The sequence below is a fragment of the Danio rerio genome, chromosome 17 (assembly GCF_052040795.2).
Source record: "Danio rerio strain M-AB ecotype USA chromosome 17, GRCz13ab, whole genome shotgun sequence".
NCBI classification, from domain to species: domain Eukaryota; kingdom Metazoa; phylum Chordata; class Actinopteri; order Cypriniformes; family Danionidae; genus Danio; species Danio rerio.
The window spans coordinates 11094810-11116013 of NC_141037.1; the positions used below are offsets into that span (position 1 = coordinate 11094810).

Genomic DNA, 21204 nt, shown 5'->3' on the forward strand with positions numbered 1-21204 from the left:
CAGGATGTATGGAGAGGAAGATGTTTGGATATCACTGAATGTAAAGTGAATGTAAACCTTGGCATGTTTGAGTTCCAGCTCTGCCAGTTCCACCAGGTTCTTTCTGAACGCTGCTACTCGCCGTGTCTTGAAATCTATCAGTTCTGTAGGGGAAGCAATATTATATTAATTATATTATATTATATTATATTATATTATATTATATTATAACATTATCATATTATATTTTATTATATTACATATTATTGTTATATTATATTTTAATATATTATATTATATTATTTAACATTATATTATATTAAATTTTATATTATATATTATATTTTTTTATATTATACTTTTATATTGTATTATATTATGTTATATCATGTTATGTTTATAAAGATTATAATGTTATATTAAATTATATACTGTAAAAATATTTTTCTGTTATCATTTAAATGCATTTTACTACTAATATTAAAACAATTATTTTAATACTATTATTAACTACTACAACGACTAATAATGATAATAAAAATAATAATAATAAAACAACAATAATATCTGTACCAATGCTACTACCAATAATAATAATTTTCTAATAATAAAATTATATTTTAAGATATACTCATTACACACACTGTATTATTATTATAAAATAACAACAATAACAATAGTAAAGTTGATAAAAGTTTTATTTTTAGTTACAACTGTGTTTCTGCAGGTTTCAACAAGTTAAATTTAAGCCTTTAAATACATTTTTAAGACCATTATAAATGAAATTTTAGACTCATAAAGGGCTAAAGGCTAAGTTTTTTTTATGGCCCAGATGGAAACGATTTTTATTTGCCTTATCAAAATAAATATTATCATTTAACACGTTTATTAATACAATAAAATAATTATTATAAAAAATATAAATATTTTAGATAATTCTTAGCAAATTATTTTAAATATTGTGTAAAAACAAAGCAAGCTCTACTTGTATCCATACACTTTTTTTTTAAAATAAAGAAATGAACAAATGCTTTAAAAGTTTTAAAAACTATAATAAACTAAATCTATGCACTATCTGTCCAGGTTGGTGTCCTCAGCAGTAAATACATGGAGCACTTTTAAACAAATAAGATTGAAAGGAAAATAATTGAACCATTATGTAAAACAGAATTGAAAATGACCTTTTTTTAAGAAAAAAGTTTAAAGTTTTATTGAGATGATGGTTGGTGATTGAATGGGTTTAAGCTAGATTGGGTAGCAATACATGAAGGAAAATTAAGACTTTAAAAGACTTTAAAAGTTAAGACCCTATAACACAATATTTTCGTACATTTAAGACTTTTTAAGGCCTAAAATTCTGCTTTTGGGATTTAAGACAATTTAAGACTTTTTAAGACTGTACAATGAGAACATTTATGGCTGCAATAGTTTTCACATTAATTCACACTATTTTTATTTCTTTTCAATAATACATCCCACCCTAATCTATCAACATCTAAGACAGGGTCCCCACGCTTTCACGAAAAGCATTCAAGGACTTTTCAATTTGAAATTAAGCACCTTTGAAATGTATACCTCTGCATATGTAGTGCCATGAAAGTCCTCACTACTAAACATTTCACTTACAGCTAATATTTACATAGAAAAAAAAATCATGTTCAAAGAACTTTAATAAAATTCAATAGTGCTGATATTCATATGTGGTTTCTGAAATATTGATAAAATGTCCATTATTTGTCAGTGTTGTTGTACAAGATTTAAATGCAAGATTTGTAATTTAAAGAATTTCTCAGCTTTTTCAGTACAATTGTTGAAATTAAGCCAGAAACGAGTTTAATTTCAGATTTAATTGAAACAATTTAAGGAACAGTGTTTGTTTTTAAGTACTTTCAGAACCTTGAGTCCATATGTCTGGAATTCAAGTAGTTTTAAGTAATTTCAAGACGTGTAGAAACCTTGCTAGGAACATATCAGTAATTTCTTTTTTTTCCCCAAGTACCTTGTTTTGCAGATTCAGAGATTTTCTCAAACTTCTGACAGCACACTTGCTGTGTGGTTTCTGCTTGAAGGACGTCCTTGTTTTTAGCTCTGGCTTTGTCCAGCGCTTTATTAGCATTCTCATAATCAACTAATGCCCGTCCTCGTCTGTACAGCAGGTCCTGTTGAAGAGATCATGCCATTCTCAAATAAAGACAAAACTTTTTTCACAAACAATAAATAAAAGAAGAAGAAGATGCGATAAACAATCAACATTAGGGATTTAATGCACATTAAACTGTTTTGATAAATACAGTTGAAGTCAGAATTATTAGCCCCCTGAATTTATTGCCCCACTTTTTATTTTTTTCCCTAATTTCTGTTTAAAAGAGATTTTTTTTCAACCCATTTCTAAACATATTAGATTTAATAACTCATTCCTTATAACTGATTTATTTTATCTTTGCCATGATGACAGTAAACAATATTTTACTAGATATTTCGGAAGACACTTCTATACAGCTTAAAGTGACATTTAAAGGCTTAATTAGGTTAATTAGGTTAACTAGGCAGGTTAGGGTAATTAGGCATGTTATTGTATAACGATGGTTTGTTCTATAGACTATCGAAAAAAAAATAGCTTTGAAGGGGCTAATAATTTTGTCCCTAAAATGGTTTTTAAAAATTTTAAAACTGCTTTTATTCTAGCCGAAAAAAAAAACTTTCTCTAGAAGAAAAAATATTATCAGACATACTGTAAAAATTTCCTTACTCTGTTCATCATCATTTGGGAAATATTTAAAAACGAAAAAAAATAAATAAAAATCAAAGGGGGGCTAATAATTCTGACTTTAACTGTATACAAGTCATGGTTCAGTATGTTTAGTTAAGGCCAAGTAAACAATATTGTAATCTTTTTGGCTTCTATTTAACAGAATTCATAATATTTCATAATAACAACAACTATTTATGATGATCATTGTTACAAAAAAACACTTGACTCAATTGAAATATTCTAAATACAAATATTATGCAAACATATTCACAAAATAAAATGAAGATAATATTTTTTTAATAGTATTTTTATGAAATAAAATTAAAATTAAATAAATGAATAAAACACTACTTTTGTTACTTCACTTTAAAATAGTCATGGTTCAGAGCATTATTGGTATGGGTTAAACAACATTGCTTATTTTTTCTATGCAATAATTCAATTAATGAAATAATTGAGTCTTATAATAATAACAACAAAAACATTAATAATAATAATAATATCAATAATAATCATACAAATAAACAAAACAGTATTACTATTGTTAACTTTAAAATAAAATCTTATTTAAAAGCAACTAAGAAATACAAAAATGATTGACTATAACTATTATTAAACAAATTATATTATGAAATAAAATACTAACATTTTACAAGAAAATAATAATAATATTTATTATTATTATTATTATTTCACTAAACTGTGTTCACAAATTCAGCCCATACCTTCAAATAAAAACAATAATTACGTTACAAATAAAACCTTACAATTCTATTTCAGCCAATGCTTGCACATTACCATAATCTACTACTACAAGTTCTTATTTTGAGATCAGGTACTCAGCATAATTGAGCAGACCCCATTTTGAAAATGAATATTTTTTTCCATTTCTTAGTGAATATGGGTAATACATTTTGGTGCATTTAAACAAAACAGATTTATTAAACATATATATGTATTAAATAATATTTTAGTCACAGAACACCTTTAGAAATTAAAAGATAATACAATTAAAAGCAAGCAAAGTATTGCAAAAATTGTATACTCAACAAAATTGTGTTTATATTTTGTTTCTTTTGACTTTTGCCATTTTTGAAAATTTTATTTTATTTTTTTGTCTAACATATAAATTAAGGCTACTAATTTTTGACCATTATTGTAAATTATTTTGATAGATAAGCTACATATTTGGCTTCAGTACTGACTAATCTAATTATATGCACAAATATAATATTGCAAAGCATCCTATATATGCTGAGCCCTGTATAACAGCTAACATACTTGAATATATTTCTAAACATGTTTGCTGTCACACTTTATCAAAACAGTTTACAAATATGAATCATAAGCTTCAGGTTTTCCTGCATTTTTGGCTCTGCCAAGTGCGAATCTGTGCAGACTGCATTTACACTGCATGGTTAAAGTGACCCAATTTTCTCTCATGGAACACAGATGGTATATGGCCCACATACATGCAAGCAGGAAAATATAATATAAAAATCACACAAATTCCTATTTACTCAGATCAGATTCAGGCCTCGTTCATATGTGGAAAGTTATCCAATATTAATAGGCTGTGTCTCCTCATGTCTGCAGTATAAGCAGGTAGATTTCCCAGTAGAGCTGCACAATTAATGGAAAAAGATCTCGACTCATCCCAACACACGATCTTAATCCAGCTTTTCTACAATTCAGCTAATTATATTTTCAAGGTCAGGAGAAAAGCATAAAGGCAACGCACAAGTCTTCACATTGTTTTATATACGTTGCTCAGAAACATAGACACCTGCAAATGGAGTTAAAAGTGTCACATACTGTATTTATAAGGTATAATTCAACCAAAATGTCATTTCTGTCTTCATCTAATGATGTATTCGAGACCATGAAATCACACGTGATGCACTACTAAGAGGATACGTGTGCTCGCCAATGATATATACTTTAGTGAACAGAGGCTGTGAATAACAGGTAATAAAGTGGCCAATAACGTTCAGTTTGTTGCACAGAGCGATTGTTTGAGAGAGTTTTTTTCCCTAAAGGTGACTGCAGCCATGACATGAACAGCATTCGGCAGTGAAAGTTAAAGCGCGCGTACATGTTTTAAATGATCATATCGCCTTTTAGAGTTCTGATTACGACAAATATTTGATATGTTTTTTTTCTTTCATAGCAAACACAAAGTGTTGTGCATGAAAATAAATGTTTAACATAAAAATAAATGCCTATATATTGAATATAAACCAGGATGGAATTTGACAACAAATGTTTCATTTTACCAGTGAAAAAAATGGTCTAATTATGTTGTCATTGACAAATGGCACGCCTATGCCTCAAACATAAGAAGGCCCCGTTTACACTAGTGCGTTTTAGTTTTAAAACGGCGTTGTAGAATGAAAACGATCCACGTCCACACTAGCGTTTCAGGGCCTAAATTATTCAGCTACACGACGCCTCAACATTTCTGCTGTCTGTTAAGTTGCTAATATCAAAATAAAAATAGGCAGTTCCCTCACATCATGTTTTCATTTTATTGTTAAGGCAGTGAAACAGCATAGCCAGGGTGATGTGAATAACTTTATAAAGTACACTCCATATCAAACTTGATAACTTGATGATGTCTGAACTTACAAGGAGAGGATGCAGGACTGAACTGTGTGTGTAGGCTACTTAATATTGAGGGAAAAGCCGAAGGCGAATGTCTGCAGCCCCGCCTTCGTTTTCAGAGGTCTCCGTTTTCCCCCATCCACACTGAGACGGAGCAGCAGCGTTTTAGAATGAAAACGGCCTCTCCAGCGTTTCCAAAACGCTCCGTTTTCGGGGCTCGAAAACTCCGGCATAGTGTGGATGGATGGCGTAACCGTAGCAAAACTTAAGCGTTTTAAAACTAAAACGCATTAGAGTAAACGGAGCCTAAATAAACTTCAGAATTATGAATAGTTGTATTCTGATGTCATCACTTTACTGTGAGTTAACAAACAGGATATATTTTAAGTCCACCATTCAAAGTCTATACAAAACTTTCAACTGTAGACCTACACACAGGCCTAATATTAATATTATTGTTGTTTTACCATATATTAGAGAAATAACAATTATAATAGCCTACTCATGTTAACCTTTATATAATAGAATCTACAGAATCAAGAGAAAATCATGATCTAAATTTGAAGCAAAAAAAAAATTGTGATTCTCATTTAAGCCAGAATCGTGCAGCCCTAAATGAGTCACATGTCATTAAAAAAATGGAAAAACTCTGACGCTTTCATTTCAGAAAAGAGTTCTCCAAGAGTCCCAAACCTTAAATCTCATGAACAAGAACAAATGTATATTGTCATGTAGCTTAATTAAATGCATTCAAGCATTTTAATAATAGGGTGAGAGAAACAAAAAGCAAAACATCCACCATATAAACAATATAAACCAATATAAACTACATACATCACGTGCATAACTCATGCCATGGAAACGAAATTAAAACTCCTACTGGTTTAAAAAAAAAAAAGCCTAGATTTAAAGATGACCAAATTAGAACTTTTCTGTCACACAAGAGTGAGGCCTAAATCCACAGTATTAACAATTCAGCCTAAAATAAAACTATTGTATAAACGATGTGCACAAACCAAACCCTGAAGTCTATATTAAAATAAGATCTTTTTTTTCATAACTTATTGTAAAACTACTTGACAAAAAAAAAAAAAAACTAAACTGTGCAGATTAAATACTAGAATGGAGAAAAGAGCGGTCTTTTAACATCAGCTGTCAAGTCAGCGCCCGCTCTTTTTTTTCAGGGTCATTTGTGTTTGCATGTGCAGCGTAAATGCAGACATCAATACAAGTCACTTTTAAAAGATGATGCAAGAGGGTCATCAAGAAACAAATAAATAAATGAAAAAAAATAATAATAATAATAATATTAAATAAGTAATAAATCTAAAAAAATTAATAATAAAAATAATAAAATAATTAATAATAATAATAATATATATACCAGACACAGTCACAAAATCAAAATTGACCATCAGGATCTGTGGTGTAAATGTATTCTTCGACTGTATGGCAGTGTAACTTGTCTCCATCGATGGAGAAAATACAAGTCACTTTTAAAAGATGTAAGAGGGTCATCAAAAATAAATAAATAAATAAATAAATAAATAAATAAATAAATAATTTAAAAAATGATTTTAAAAATTCTTAATAATAATAATACTAATAATAATAAAAATAACCATAATAATAAGAACAATAATAATAATAATTTTATATATATCAATCAGATACAGTCACAAAATCTAAATTGACCATCAGGATCTGTGGTGTAAATGTATTCTTGGACTGTATGGCAGTGTAACTCGTCTCCATCAATAAATCAGTGAGTAGTAAAGCAGCTGTATTGAGCCTCTGTCAGCTCCTCATGCTAATACACAAGACTCTACCTTTGCCGCCTGAGACTCTCGGAGGTAATACTTCAACAGGTCTGCAAGCTTCAGGTCCTCATCGGCCGCCACACGCGCTTCAATTTTCTGCACAGGAAACAGAGATGAAAAACAGGAAGTGCCGAGTCTTTTATTCTGCTTTCTGTTTTGATCAAATCTGCTGAGGTCAGAAACACCTCTGCAATTACAGTAGCTGGACAGAAAACAAGAAAACATCTCACACACGTTCACACAAAATGTTCATTTAGTTGATTATTAACTAATGACAGTGTAAATTCTCCATTCATCAGAAAAGTTTGGTGACAATTAATTGTAACGTTCGCTTGCAGAACGTATTTTGGACAGGTGTGTGCGTTTGTTTGTATGTGGGTGTGTCATTTCATGCGTGTGTTACAGGTAAGAACGGCATTGGAGGATCTGCATTTAATGCTGATGACGTTGGCCGCTGACGCTGGGTTTGCGCCTCCAATCGCTGGTTGGCGTAGCGTTTAAAAGCAGAGCCCAAACTGCAATGGCGATCTCTCTCTCTCTCTCTGTCTCTTTTCTTCTCGCTCTTACTTTTTCTGTGGGTCTCTGTGAGGACTGTCTCTCTTGCGAGGGCTAGTCTGAGAGAATGTGTTTAGCTTGTGTTTAATGCTCTTGTCTAAAGCTTTGATATTTGATAATGCAATGTGTGTTTGCTTGTGAACTCGTCCAGTTAACTGACATGTTTGAGTGATACCTCAGAGAGGTGTAGGAGTGAGTAAGTCGCACAATATACATATACAACACTGACAAACATAATTTGTATTAGTTCAATAGGTTCAGGAGGATGTGCTGTTTTTTGTATGTTTTGTTTTTAGTTAGAGTAGTTTAATTAAGACGTTTGGTACGTTGAGCTTTTTTTCATATTTAGTTTAGTTTGTTGAAAACCGTTACTGAGTTTTGTTATATTTATTTCTTTGATTTAAGCACATCTAACTACTTCCTCTCCCCCAGGTAATTGATCATGTAATCATTGTAAATATTTTAGTTTCTCTGTACAATATATTTTCACTAGTTTCACTGGAGGTATGGGCAATAAATAATTGCAGTGATATTTGGTTTTCAGTTCATTTCTCTCTCCATCCGCTTGTCACACACATGAAACTATTGTATGTTATGTCACATACTCTTAGTTTAACATTAACATCTGAAAGGACGTAACATAATAATAAAAAAACAACAGTCAAAAGACACATCACTAACTTAAAATAAAAATAAACAAAACACATAAAATGAAAGCTAAATTACACATTCATATGATATAATAGTCCATAAATAACATCACAACACAATGAGTTAACAAAACTCACTATGACAAAACTAAAATGCAATGTTAAGCATTAGTATTCATTATTAAACATCTACTAAAACATAATTTGTAAGCTATTTTGCAAGACTTTTTTACACTACATTTCTTTTCTTCTTTTTATAATGCCAGAAAGTGTTGTTGTTTTAAATGTGTTGTGATTAAATAAATCTTAAAAATGAGGTTATAAGTCTTAAATGTTACTTCATAAGGTAGTACAGCAAATAATTACTTCAAATATTAAAACCCATATACACGACCTGACAAGTCTTGCCCAAAAGTCCATGTTTATGAACAACAAATAATAACTTGTTACTCATTTGGTATCAGAAGTGGCTTATATGAAAGGCAAAGGCCTCTAGATTACGCTTATTTTACTAAAATAAAATATGATCATGCCTTGATTTAATTATTTAATTAGGACAGGGATGTGTGACTTGGATAAGACAAAAGTTTTGTCACTTAACAGAAATAATGTCCAGTATAGAATATAAAGTCATGGCGCAGTGGAAAAAGAATTAATATTGTATATTGACTCCTATGAGCTTGGAGGACTGCATCCATACATCTCTGCAATGACTCAAATCACTTATTAAAATTATCTGGAATGCCAAAGAAAGCGTTCTTGCAGGACTCCCAGAGTTCATCAGGATTATTTGGATTCTCCATCTTGGGCCAAACATGCTTAATAATATTCATATCTGGTGACTGGGCTGGCCATTCCTAAAGCACCTTGACCTTCTTTGCTTTCGGGAACTTTGATGTGGAGGCTTAAGTATGAGAGGGAGCGCTATCCTGCTGAAGAATTCACCCTTTCCTGTGGTTTTTCATGTAATGGGCAGCACAAATGTCTTGATAGCTCAGGCTGTTGATGTCGCCATCCACTCTGCAGATCTCTCACATGCCCCCATACTGAATGTAACCCCAAACCATGACTTTCCATCACCAAACTTGACTGATTTCTGAGGGAATCTGGGATCCATGCTGGTTCCAATAGGTCTTCTGCAGTATTTGTGATGATTCATCTGAAAAATCTACCTTCTGCCACTTTTCCATATGATCAACTAGAGGTCTTGTTATTATTTGTTGCTCTTACAACTGGGATTGATGACAAGACTTTTGTCAAGTGATGTATATTAAAAGTGCTATGAAAATGAAAGCACTTACCCGTGTTTTCTCAAAAAGCTCTGATACTTTCAGGAAAAATCTGTTTGGGGAGGAAAACAAAACAAAAAGCACATTTGAGAAACCCATTTGTCTCCATTAGCAAACCGGCTAAAATGCTTCGATCGGTGTCGTACTTGCACAGATCTGTGGAGTCTTGAGTTCCTAAAGTGTAGAGCGTGGAGGCGATTCTGTTGATGTCATCCGCTGCACCTGAAAAGCACACACATATACAAACAAACAAACAAAGACAGAGACACACACACAGACATACACACAAACATGCACACAAACAGACAAACACGCAAACAGACACAGAGGTCAGTCAAAGCTGCATATCCAGCCCGAATCACACCGCTTCAAAGCTCTTTCCGCTCTTCCAGATCAGGTTTCCGTGTTGTGCCAATAACACTCAAAGCACTCAAGAAAAAGCCTAAACATTTGGCTCAGAACAGGAAAAACACAACACAAAAGAGTCACAGGAATGATAAAGATGAACTTCTGAATACTGCATCTGAAGAGAAGTCACCATTTTCAGCCATCTGAACTATGTGCAACATAATATTATAATGCAATTAATTTCCAAAAAAAAAAAAGGTACAACTAAAACGGTAAGAGCCGTCAGAAACAGTGTTAACTGATAAAGAGAATTACTCCCTTTTGAAGCGATTTGTGCCTGATATTTGTCTGTTTCTTCAGGAAAACTTGAAAGAAGATTTTAAGCTAAATCTGTGGTGCATGGAGATTAGTGTAATGCAATTCACTGGTTATCGTTTTTGAGATTAAAAATAAACACATACAAATAAATTCAAATCAATCACCATGGCTCTTAATGATACACTGATGTCTTATGATGTAAACGATCAGTATGTGCACGATGTTGAACATTATTAACAATATTATTAGCTTTAATCCACAGTCTAAGAGTGAGAGTAAAGCTCTGCTCATGATTTGGTAGTCTGAGACGAATTTGGGAAATCCTAATGCTCGTTGATTGTTAAGGTGCATCTCAAATTGCATACTTATGCACTGTTCTATGCCAACTTGTAATATAAATAGTGTAAGTAGTGTGTTCACACTGAAAACTCTTAAAATAAGAAGTGCACTTTAATTACCCGGATGATGCACTCATTCAACCGGTGAAACGAAGTGTGGAATTATGGACAGTTCATGCACTCAATGGCAGCTGGTTTGCTCATTTAGCAGAAGGGGTGGCGCTATCAGGCGCACATGTTGGATTACTTCATTTATTTTGGATTGTGAAAGCAAAAGTCTCCTTAGAGAGTGATTATGGCGCCTCCTGATGGTGAATGCGGTTATCCTCATGGCAGGTATTATTTGATAGTTTGGTCATTTATTTCACTGATTTGGCAACCGTCATCAGGGAAATGGTTTAAATTTCCGCTAAGTCAAAAAATATTAGTGCTCTATTTTGGACGACACTACATACATAAACTATGCTGTTGAGTGTGTAAGTCCATAAGTACACCGTGCATAAGTGCATAGTGAGCCATTTTAGGACACAGCTTTAGTTTGACATTGACACCAGCAGCTGGTTTATGAGGACTACTTCTTAAAAAAAATAATAAAAAAAAAGAGAAAAGACCCTGTAAAGTATGTATTTTAAGTGTCTTGGATTACGAGGACACAAGGTACAGTTGAAGTCACAATTATTCACCCTACTGTGAATTTGTTTTTCTTTTTCAAATATTTTCCAAATGATGATTAACAGAGCACGGACATTTTCAAAGTATTTTCTACAATGTTTTCCTTCTGGAGAAAGTTTTATTTGCTTTTTTAGGCAAGAATAAAATCATTTTAAAACCTTTTTAAAGTCAATATTAATAGCCCCCTTAAGCATTATTTGTTTTTGATAGTCTACAGAACAAACCATCGCTATGCAATAACTTGCCTAATTACCCTAATTAACCTAGTTAAGCCATTAAATGTCACTTTAGGCTGAATAAGAGTATCTTGAGAAATATCTAGTCAAATATTTTGTATTGTCATCATGGCAAAGATAAATAAATCAGTAATGTGTTAAACAGAAATTGGGGGGAAAAGAATATAGGGGGGCTAATAATTCTGACTTCAACTGTATGTCCATGTAAACCACCTTAATAGAGTACATCTAGATCATTCCTATGTCATTATACAAATCTCTGTTCATCTAAACCACCACCACACACACACACAGACAGCACTGTTCCTGTGACAAGAGAACTTTGACCTTGCCTTTTCCTCAATGCTTTTGTTGTCACGAGACCCAGCAGAATCTATAAACGTGTCATGATTTTACTCACAAAAACGAGACGGAGACGAGAGAAACTTACTTTTGTGAGACCTGATCATTCGGTCAGATTTGGCAGAGGAGTCTTTGACTCGGTTGTGATACTCTAAAAGGAATGTCTTCTCATGTTCAAAGAAATCATCCACGTCCTGTCATTGAAAAATAAAAACAATGCAGAGTCACATAAAAAACATACTTTTCACAAATAACTATATTATTTATATTAAAATAGCAATTAAAATATTATATTAATTATATACAGGCCTTGACATTAACCCGCCAGTGCTCCAAATGCAGGGAGATTTCAGCTGTGTGTAAGACAGTCACTCCCACTAGCCACTTTGGCCAGTAGAAAAAGTTATTTATTTATTTTTATTTTTTTTTTAAATGGTAATTTTCCTAAAAGCAGGGTTCGACAATATTTGTGCAATTGCAATTTTAGAATAAAGAAGCAGCACGACTGACAAAAAAAATATCATCAATGCGAGCAAACGAAAGCAGGTGAATACCAAATGAGAGGCTGATCACTTGCAGGTGATGTGATGCACGCTTTTTAAAAAAGCGTGTGCGCTACCATTTGCTGGTGCGAAGCAGTCGTGCCTGGAAAAGCAACTGCGTTCGGTTCTCTTTGAAATAGACTGGACAGCAAGTGCTTGTGCACTCACAATACTGCTGCTTTTATAATTGTCTCTGCAACCAACACCAGCTGCCACTTTTGCTTTAACCATTCTTTAAACAGATTATTATTGGCCTAACCATATACATGCGATCATGTGTTCATTATCACACACAGTAGGACCACGTTTTTCACCAGCTTTCTTTTGCTTACAGTTTTTTTTTTTTGTTAATGGCTTATTTATTTTTTTACAATAACATTGCTTTAATAGGAGATTAACTCCCCATTTATGTTTAGTTAACTTGTGGTCTGAGAGACCTAGCCATTATTTTAGATACATGGCAATACTTTTTTTTTTTTTAACAAAAATATTGTTGTATTAAAAAGTGCATCTATACAGCAGTATTTTGCATGTTTTGACACATTATTTAAAAATTGTGGCTAAGAAATAATTATTTATTTTCGGTGTGATCTGAAAAAAATTGTGATAGAATTTGAGAAAATCAATCTTAGTGTTGAGCCCTGAAAAGTTATGTGAAATAAAGCTAATTGCAATGAGACACTATGAAAACACAGCCCATTTGCTCAAGCTCACTGAGCAAGCTCATACACAACACAAAACAGTGAAATGAATGAGGCGGCATGTGAACATAACATCTAAATCAAGTAATTTTAGCATGCCAAAGTCAAATATAATTTTCCCAATAATAAAAGTGTGGCTAGTGAACATGGGGAGTGACTGATGTTGGAAAACTACTAGACACAGGGGCTGGTGATCAAAAAAGTTAATGTCAAGTCCTGCTTATATACAATATTACCGACATTAAACTGGCAATATTTCCTATTCTAAATACAAATATTATGCAAACGAATTTGGGAAACAGAATCAAAATATTTCTGATTTTTAATATCATTATTATGATTAAATAAAAACAATATTTATAATATATATATATTCAATCATTCATTTTCTTGTCAGTTTAGTCCCTTTATTAATCCGGGGTCGCCACAGCGGAATGAACCGCCAATTTATCCAGCACGTTTTTACGCAGCGTATGCCTTTCCAGCCGCAACCCATCTCTGGGAAACATCCACACACACACATCCAAACACCCACCCACACCCACACCCACACCCACACCCACACACACACACACACACACACACACACACACACACACACACACACACACACACACACACTACGGACAATTTAGCCAACCCAATTCACCTGTGCAGCATGTCTTTGGACTGTGGGGGAAACCGGAGCACCCGGAGGAAACCCACGCGAAGGCAGGGAGAACATACAAACTCCACACAGAAACGGCAACTGAGCCGAGGTTTGAACCAGCGACCTTCTTGCTGTGAGGCGACAGCACTACCTACTGCGCCACAGCATCGCCACATAACATATATAATTATATAATATAATAAAATAATCATAAATAATAATAATACTATTGTTACTTCACTTCAAAAAGTCATGGTTATGGTATGTTACTGGTATATATATAAGAAAAAATGGCTTTTTTGATGCAATAACTCAATTAACAAAATAATTGAGCCTTTGGGATGTAATGACAGCAACAATTTCAACCTGTATTTCTGACTACATGTGTCATGGCCATCCTGCATTCCTCTACTAGTCAAGCATTCACCAGAGACTCATAAACTGTCCTTCAACCACAAGCTGAACTCAAAGCCAAAGTAAATAATTCCTCAGAAACGGTGCTGGCCGCTGTGGCCTCTCTTTCCTCCCCCTGATTTCTAAAGCAGAGTCACATAAAAGCGTCACATGATGCAGATAGAAAAAAACAACTGACCTTCACTCCAGCCACCAGAACCCCGTCTGCAGATTTCACCACGTTCTTAAAGAAATCCTCCAGTTTCTCCTTCTTGTTCTTCCCTCGTACACTCAGCTGAAATGTCAGCAGATAAAGACAAGGACAAATTAAGAATTAAAGTCTTAGACATTATTTTTAGCAACTACTCAGAATCAGTTAATACTCAGCTATTATTTCAAGTCACAAATCCAAGGTCAAACGAACAATTACATGCTCAGGAATATTTTTACACAGTATTTACTAGAGCTGCACAATTAAATCGTTAAAAGATCACGATCTCGATTCAACCCCTTAGACGATCTTAATCCCGCATTGCTACGGTTCTGCCAATCATATTTTCAAGTTCAGGAGAGAAGAAAAGGCGGCTGCACGAGTCTTTTCATTGTTTAACACACGTTGCTCCGTGACATTGACACCTCTAAAGGATGTTGAATGAGCCACATACTGTATTTATAAGGTATAATTCACCTAAAAATGTCATTTTTGTCTTAATATAATGATGTGAGCTGCTGACCGGGAGCTGTTATCACAGAGAGGGCGCGCGCTCTACTTAGTGAACAGAACCTGCATATGTTGCGAGTAACAGGTAATACAGTTGTAAATAATATTTAGTTTGTGGCACAGAGTGGTCGTTTGGGAGCTGCGTACGAAGTATGAACAAGCACTTAGCAGTCAAAATGAAACCGAAAGTGTGCACTTCATTTACATGATCATTTCGCATTTTAGAGTTATGATTACGACAAGCATTTGATATGTGTTTTCTTTCATAGCGAACCCACAGATGTGCATGAAAATAAATGTTTACAATGTCAGTATAACTACTCTAGCCTGTATAATGTTGACTATAATCTGATAATGTGAAATGTCTGATTTTACCAGTGAATTAAGTTGTCTAATATGACAGATTGCAAGCATATATCTCAAACATAATAATTCAACATCAGAATTATTATAAGAATAGATTAATATAGAATAGAATTAATTATAGAAACCAGTAGACCAACACATAATATTATTATCGAAGTTGTGCGATTCTCATTTTAGCCAGAATCGTGCAGCTCTAGCATTAACTGAATTTTAGGGATGCAACGGTTCTCTGTAAAAAAAAAAAAAAAAAACATATCATCCTGGTGTCCTTCCATGGTTTGGTGCGCTCTGTGATCCGCAGTTCAGAATATGCATTATTAATATTGGTTTGTTGTGCTCAATTATCAAGATGTGTTGACATAATTATTATCTGCATAATTGGTTGAGACTGTTGAGTCAAGATTTAAATATCCTCGGTCAGAGGATATTTATTTATTTATTTATTTACTGTTCCTAAAGTGCGGACTGAGATGGGGAAAAAGGCTTTTATATACGCAGCACCATTTGCATGGAATAATCTACAAAGTGGCAGTTTAAGGAATTGATTTCACTAAATGCTTTTAAAAGAGTATCAATGATTTAGAAATTGAAACACAGGCTTGTAGATGTTTTGAATAGTTTGTTTGTCAATGTGTGGTTCATGTTCACTGTAAATAGTTTTTTGTTTGTTGACCTATCTGACATGTATACTGCATAATCTTGGCCAGGATGCTCTTGTAAAAGAGATTTTTAATCTCAATGTGTCTATCCTGGTAAAATAAAAGGTTATAATAATAATGATGGTAACAATAATAATGATAGTTATAATGATAATAATAATATCAGTAAATAATAAAAGAAAAAAAAGTCAATTATTTTAGAATGGCTAGATTTAAATAAAAAATAATAATTACTGCAATAATTACAATAGTATAATCATTGACAAGACTTAAACTATAGTCATTGCAAAACATAAATAAATAAAGGAATTGTAAACTTACGTCTTGGTTGTACTCTAAGAAAACGTGAAAGTTCAAGTCTTTGCGCAGGACAGGATGGGCAGCAACGCGGCACAGAAAGACCTCATGCATCGCCACAGTCTTCTTGAAGATGGCCAGATATTCACTGCAACACATTTTCAAATAACACTTTACAAGGAGGTTGTGATAATTTATGTATTTACTAACACAAACAAACAATAAATAATACATTTATTCAAGTATTTATTGATGTTTGTTAAAGTTAGCCAATAGAAATACAGTTGCAAGTTAGAACAATAAGGAAAATCATTGTATAACGATGGTTTGTTCTGTTAAATATAGCTTTGGGGGCTAACAATATTGACCTTAAAATGATTTTTAGAAAGTTAAAAACTTTTTATTCTAGCCGAAATAAAACAAAGACTTTCTAGAGAAGAAAAATTATTATCAGAAATACTTAAAAAAAAAAAAAAAAACTCTGTTAAACATCATTTGGGAATATTTATTTTAAAAAAAATAATTAATTAATTTTTAAAAAATCTTATTTGACAGGAGAGCTAATGATTATTATAATTACAATAATTTTGACTTCAACTGTAAGATGATGAGCGACTCACGCCTCCAGTTCCTGCTTCATCTTGGTGAACTCCTCCTTCGTCATCGATCCTTCACCTTCTCCGAGTTTCTGGAGCTTCTCCCGTGAAGCGTCGAAATCCGGTCTCGGAGGGGCAGGAGGAATCTACAGGGAAAGACCATAACTGAGACTCCCAAAATAATTTCGCTTTTAGAGGGCATGGTGAGAACTACAGGGTGGTTTGGTGGGGATTGACCCCTTTAAATAACCCTTGATCCCCCCTTGAAAGACGTCAAAACAAGATGTATAGGGAGGTCTGCCCTTAATAGTGAGAAATAATTTCCTCTGATCTGTATCATAAATAATAATAATATTATTAATTAAAATAATGGATAATATAAATATACATGGACAAAAAAAAAAATCACTCAACAGCCTGAAACAGGCAGATTTAGAGCACCGATGGACATAATAAAGATTCACAAGACATTTTTATTGTAAAATAGCTGTTGGAATTTACATTGAGCCTAAAATAAAGTAAAATTGGATGCATAGTTTGTATAGCTGGACATACAGTAACCTTTAAAATAGCTAATCAGAGGTCAAGATACACTTAATATCCCTCAAAACACTGAAAACTATGTTTTATTAATACATTAGATGCATAACCAAAAAAGTCAATGTATAATTTGCATTCTTCTATTAAGACTCTGTGATAGATAATATCACCATTTACTGACTGTGAATTCTCAGTGTGGTGTCTAATGCGAAGAGCTATAAATAATTCAGAGCCTTTAACTTTTTTACCCTGACAATAGTTTCAAAGGAAACTGTAGCAAATATCGTTTCCCCTTTTTTCTTGCACCTGAACTGAAAGATATTAATACTGCGACAACAGATCTACTTATGAACAGCAGGGCTATAAAAGGACATTAAGTGATGATTTCAGCTTTGGCAAGAGTGGCTGGAGTGTTTGCTCTCAAACACACACACATAATGGAGCAGTGTTTAAAGAGAGCATGAGCCCGACAACTCAAACAAGTGTCCAGTGTAAAGCAAATGAAGGAATTACTTTACAAGCAGAACTGCAAACTGCAGGCCTGGGATGGCGATTGGCCATCAGTTACATCACTAACAGTGAAAAGATTTGGATCAGTTTTTAAAAAAAAGACAGCTAGTTTGCTTATCAATATTGCATTTATTTCATAAAAAAAACAGAAAATAGTTCTATTGTGAAATATTTGTATTTTTAATGTTTTCTTGATCAGTGTACTCTAAAATTTTGAAGGAAAGCTGAGTTTTAAGCATGAAAGCTTTTTTTATGTTAATTGAAAGCGGGGAGAACTCGCTTTATAAAGTATCTGTGTACATATGGACATGGCCTTAAATCACTCGATGGGCCCTATCATACACCCGGCACAAAAGGGCGCAAGACCTGTTTGCCCCGTCATGTTGTTATTTTTAGACCAACGCAACCTTCATTTTCCAGTTTTCCGCCACGTTGTTTAAATAGCAAATAAAATTTGCGCCACTTTGTGGACTCATTGGTGTTTTGGTCTAGTAAAGAGGTGTGTTAAGGCGCATTGTTGGTGCGTTGCTATCTTGAGGATCAGAGGCGCGTTAGTTGTGCGCCTCGCTTACACATTGCTTAAAACATGCAGGATGTACAGCAATACGCAAATATCTTTACAAAGGAAGAAGAATTAAATGATTAAAATATTACAAAAATTTATATTTTGTACATAAATATAAATACCACTGCCTTTATGCTTTCTTCTTGGGGGCTTTTTTTTTAGTTTATTAATGACATCTTGCTTTTGCATAACATTGTTATTATTTATTATTTATGCATATTTCTATTTGTTTTATTAAAAACATACTCAGATTTGTGTGTTTGAATATAACTCCGTTTTTTGACCACACTTCGTTATTATTCTTCATTTACTCGTTTGCTGGAAATTAGAACTGAATTTCGAAGTAGTTTTGAAACAAATCTTTGCGCTTAAACCAAATTAATAAAAAAAAAATAAATCAATAAACTAAATCATCATAGCACACGTGCTGCTGATGATGTGACAATAAAAGGGATTTGATTTGATTTAATTACGCAGGCTAATAGATGTCAACACACTTTCCTTATCCACGAAAGAGAGAAAGTGAAAGACCGATAGGAGGAGGCTCGTTCTTTATCCTCTCGCTGCAGATTTTCTGGTTAACTGTTTTCTCACTAGTGAAGCGTTCAGTTTTACCACTTACAAAGTCCACCAAGTAAATAGCAAATGCGCCATGGCCAACATAACTGACTCATAAATGTAATGGGAGATGAGACTGTGATTGGTTTATGCTCAAAACATTCCCATAACACATTAAGACAATAAGCTAAACCCTGTGAGACCATGCGCCGGGGCGCAGAGCATATTTTTCAGTCCTTAAAATAGTAAAAGTGAATTCGGAGACTCCCTTAATGCTTTTGCACCATGCACTTTAGACTTTGCACCTAGATTGTTAAAAGAGCCCGATATGTTTAAGAGAAAAAAACAAAAGCAAATTCTAAGCTTGAATTCCACAATGGATAAAGTTAGCAAGTGGCTGGAGGTCGACAACAACCCTTTCTTGACATTGAACATCAGCAATGTGACTATTGTAGATGCGCACATTGTCCTACCAATGCTGAAGCAATATATTGTACAGCCAAACACATAATAATATAGTAAATACTTACAATATATCCTGCATATTCTTCATTTTCCACAAACGAGTCGTGGAGCCAGATAAATTCTTCATGCTGTCTGACCACGGAAAATTCATTCTGCTTGAAATTAGGTAGAGTGCTCTGGGAAAAAAAACAAAACAATGTAATGAATGAGTGCAGTAAATGACATGCACACACAGCCAGCTGAAATCACAAACACACAGTTGTGGATTTCTTCCATCACTGATGTTGCATACCTTTGTGTGGACGGTGAACTTGACCTTGTCTCTCTCACTCAGAGCGTCTGAAATGTCCACCTGTAGTGTAGCGTCAGTCTGAAGATCCACATTCACCGCCCTGGGCTGTTAATACAACAATAAATACAGTGCAATCAATACAGTTTCCATAGGTCATTTAGTACTGTAGAGCTGTGCAATATGGGGAAAAGAAACCCATCGCGTTTTTCTTGACCAATGTTACGATTTCTATCTTAATCACGATTTCAAACGATTTTCACACAGAAATTTTACAGTGTGAATATGAAACATATTTCAAAGAAAGATAATTAGATTTTTATCAAAGGCCTGTAACATGTCTCTAAAACAGACATAAGGCAAAAAATGCACGAACAAGTACATTATTTCCAATGGACATGTACGCATATTCCAGGCGCCCCTATTTGAAAACATCTGAATTTTTTAAAATGCCAAGTCACGTAACAAAAACTGACCAATCAGCTTCATACTTTACATAAAATACACACATTTTAGTATTAACAGTAGACTAATTACCTCAGACAAACACAGAACACCCAAACACCCAGTGCTTTTTAATTTTCTCCATGAATAAAACTTGTATCAGAGCTGCAGCAATGTTTTGCTGTTTGTCTTCCTCTGTGAAAATAATTTATGGTCGCCCAGTAATGACAAAGGAGCGCGAGTGCAAAAGTGCGTTGAAAATGCTAAAGGAAGCGACGCGCCTCACGCTTTCCAAATGCTTTTAAATGTGATATGTGACTGGCAGAATACATCAGCCTTCAGATATACAAAGTAATCCCACACCACAGATTTTGACTTTTTGTGGGCACCAAGCCCTCCTGTGCTGAAGTCATCATCCCTGTTTATGCAGGCTATTTGCCATTAAGCTTACCTGTTCTCTCACTCTTAGGAGCACTGTGTTATGATTGGTTCAAATAGCAAACTAGGGGAGAAGCATTAGTCGGGACTGGAGTGCACAAAAATTTTGAATAAATAAATCATTTGTGATTTCGATACGATATTAATTAATCACACAGCCCTATAGTATAGTATAAACGTCAACCTTGCCATGAAAAAAAATTACGTTTTTACCAAAGTAATGATATAATTTCTACGTTGTTTGCTTAGGCTTGTATTTTACAGTACTGTAAATATACTCAAATGTCTCTGTCAGTGTTTTCAAACAATTATATTTGATTTACCAAAGTCACACAAGTGTCAATTTCACATCCATAACAAAGCTTTCTCCTCATAAATGCAAAAATGTAAAATAAAATCAATGATTTTTGTTCTATATAGAGCCAACCCTTATCCTTTTTAATAAGCATTATTTCTTTGGGGTTGTGCAGTTTACCTCACAGCATTTCTACAAAGTATGTTATATACTGTAAACTTGCAGACTTTGTCACATCTATAATGCATGTTTAGTTTCCTCATTTAAAATATA

The 21204-nt window shown here is 33.5% G+C and overlaps 1 protein-coding gene across 1 annotated transcript in view; it reads right to left on the minus strand.

Moving 5' to 3' along the window:
• snx6 (sorting nexin 6) overlaps nucleotides 1-21204 on the minus strand; it is a 30472-nt gene that overhangs the window by 1954 nt on the left and 7314 nt on the right. The window contains 11 exon segments of the mRNA NM_001030217.2: nucleotides 58-143; nucleotides 1979-2138; nucleotides 7165-7251; nucleotides 9662-9701; nucleotides 9796-9871; nucleotides 11992-12097; nucleotides 14388-14483; nucleotides 16256-16379; nucleotides 16852-16973; nucleotides 19531-19641; nucleotides 19758-19862. Coding sequence (NP_001025388.2) covers nucleotides 58-143; nucleotides 1979-2138; nucleotides 7165-7251; nucleotides 9662-9701; nucleotides 9796-9871; nucleotides 11992-12097; nucleotides 14388-14483; nucleotides 16256-16379; nucleotides 16852-16973; nucleotides 19531-19641; nucleotides 19758-19862 — 1113 coding nt within the window.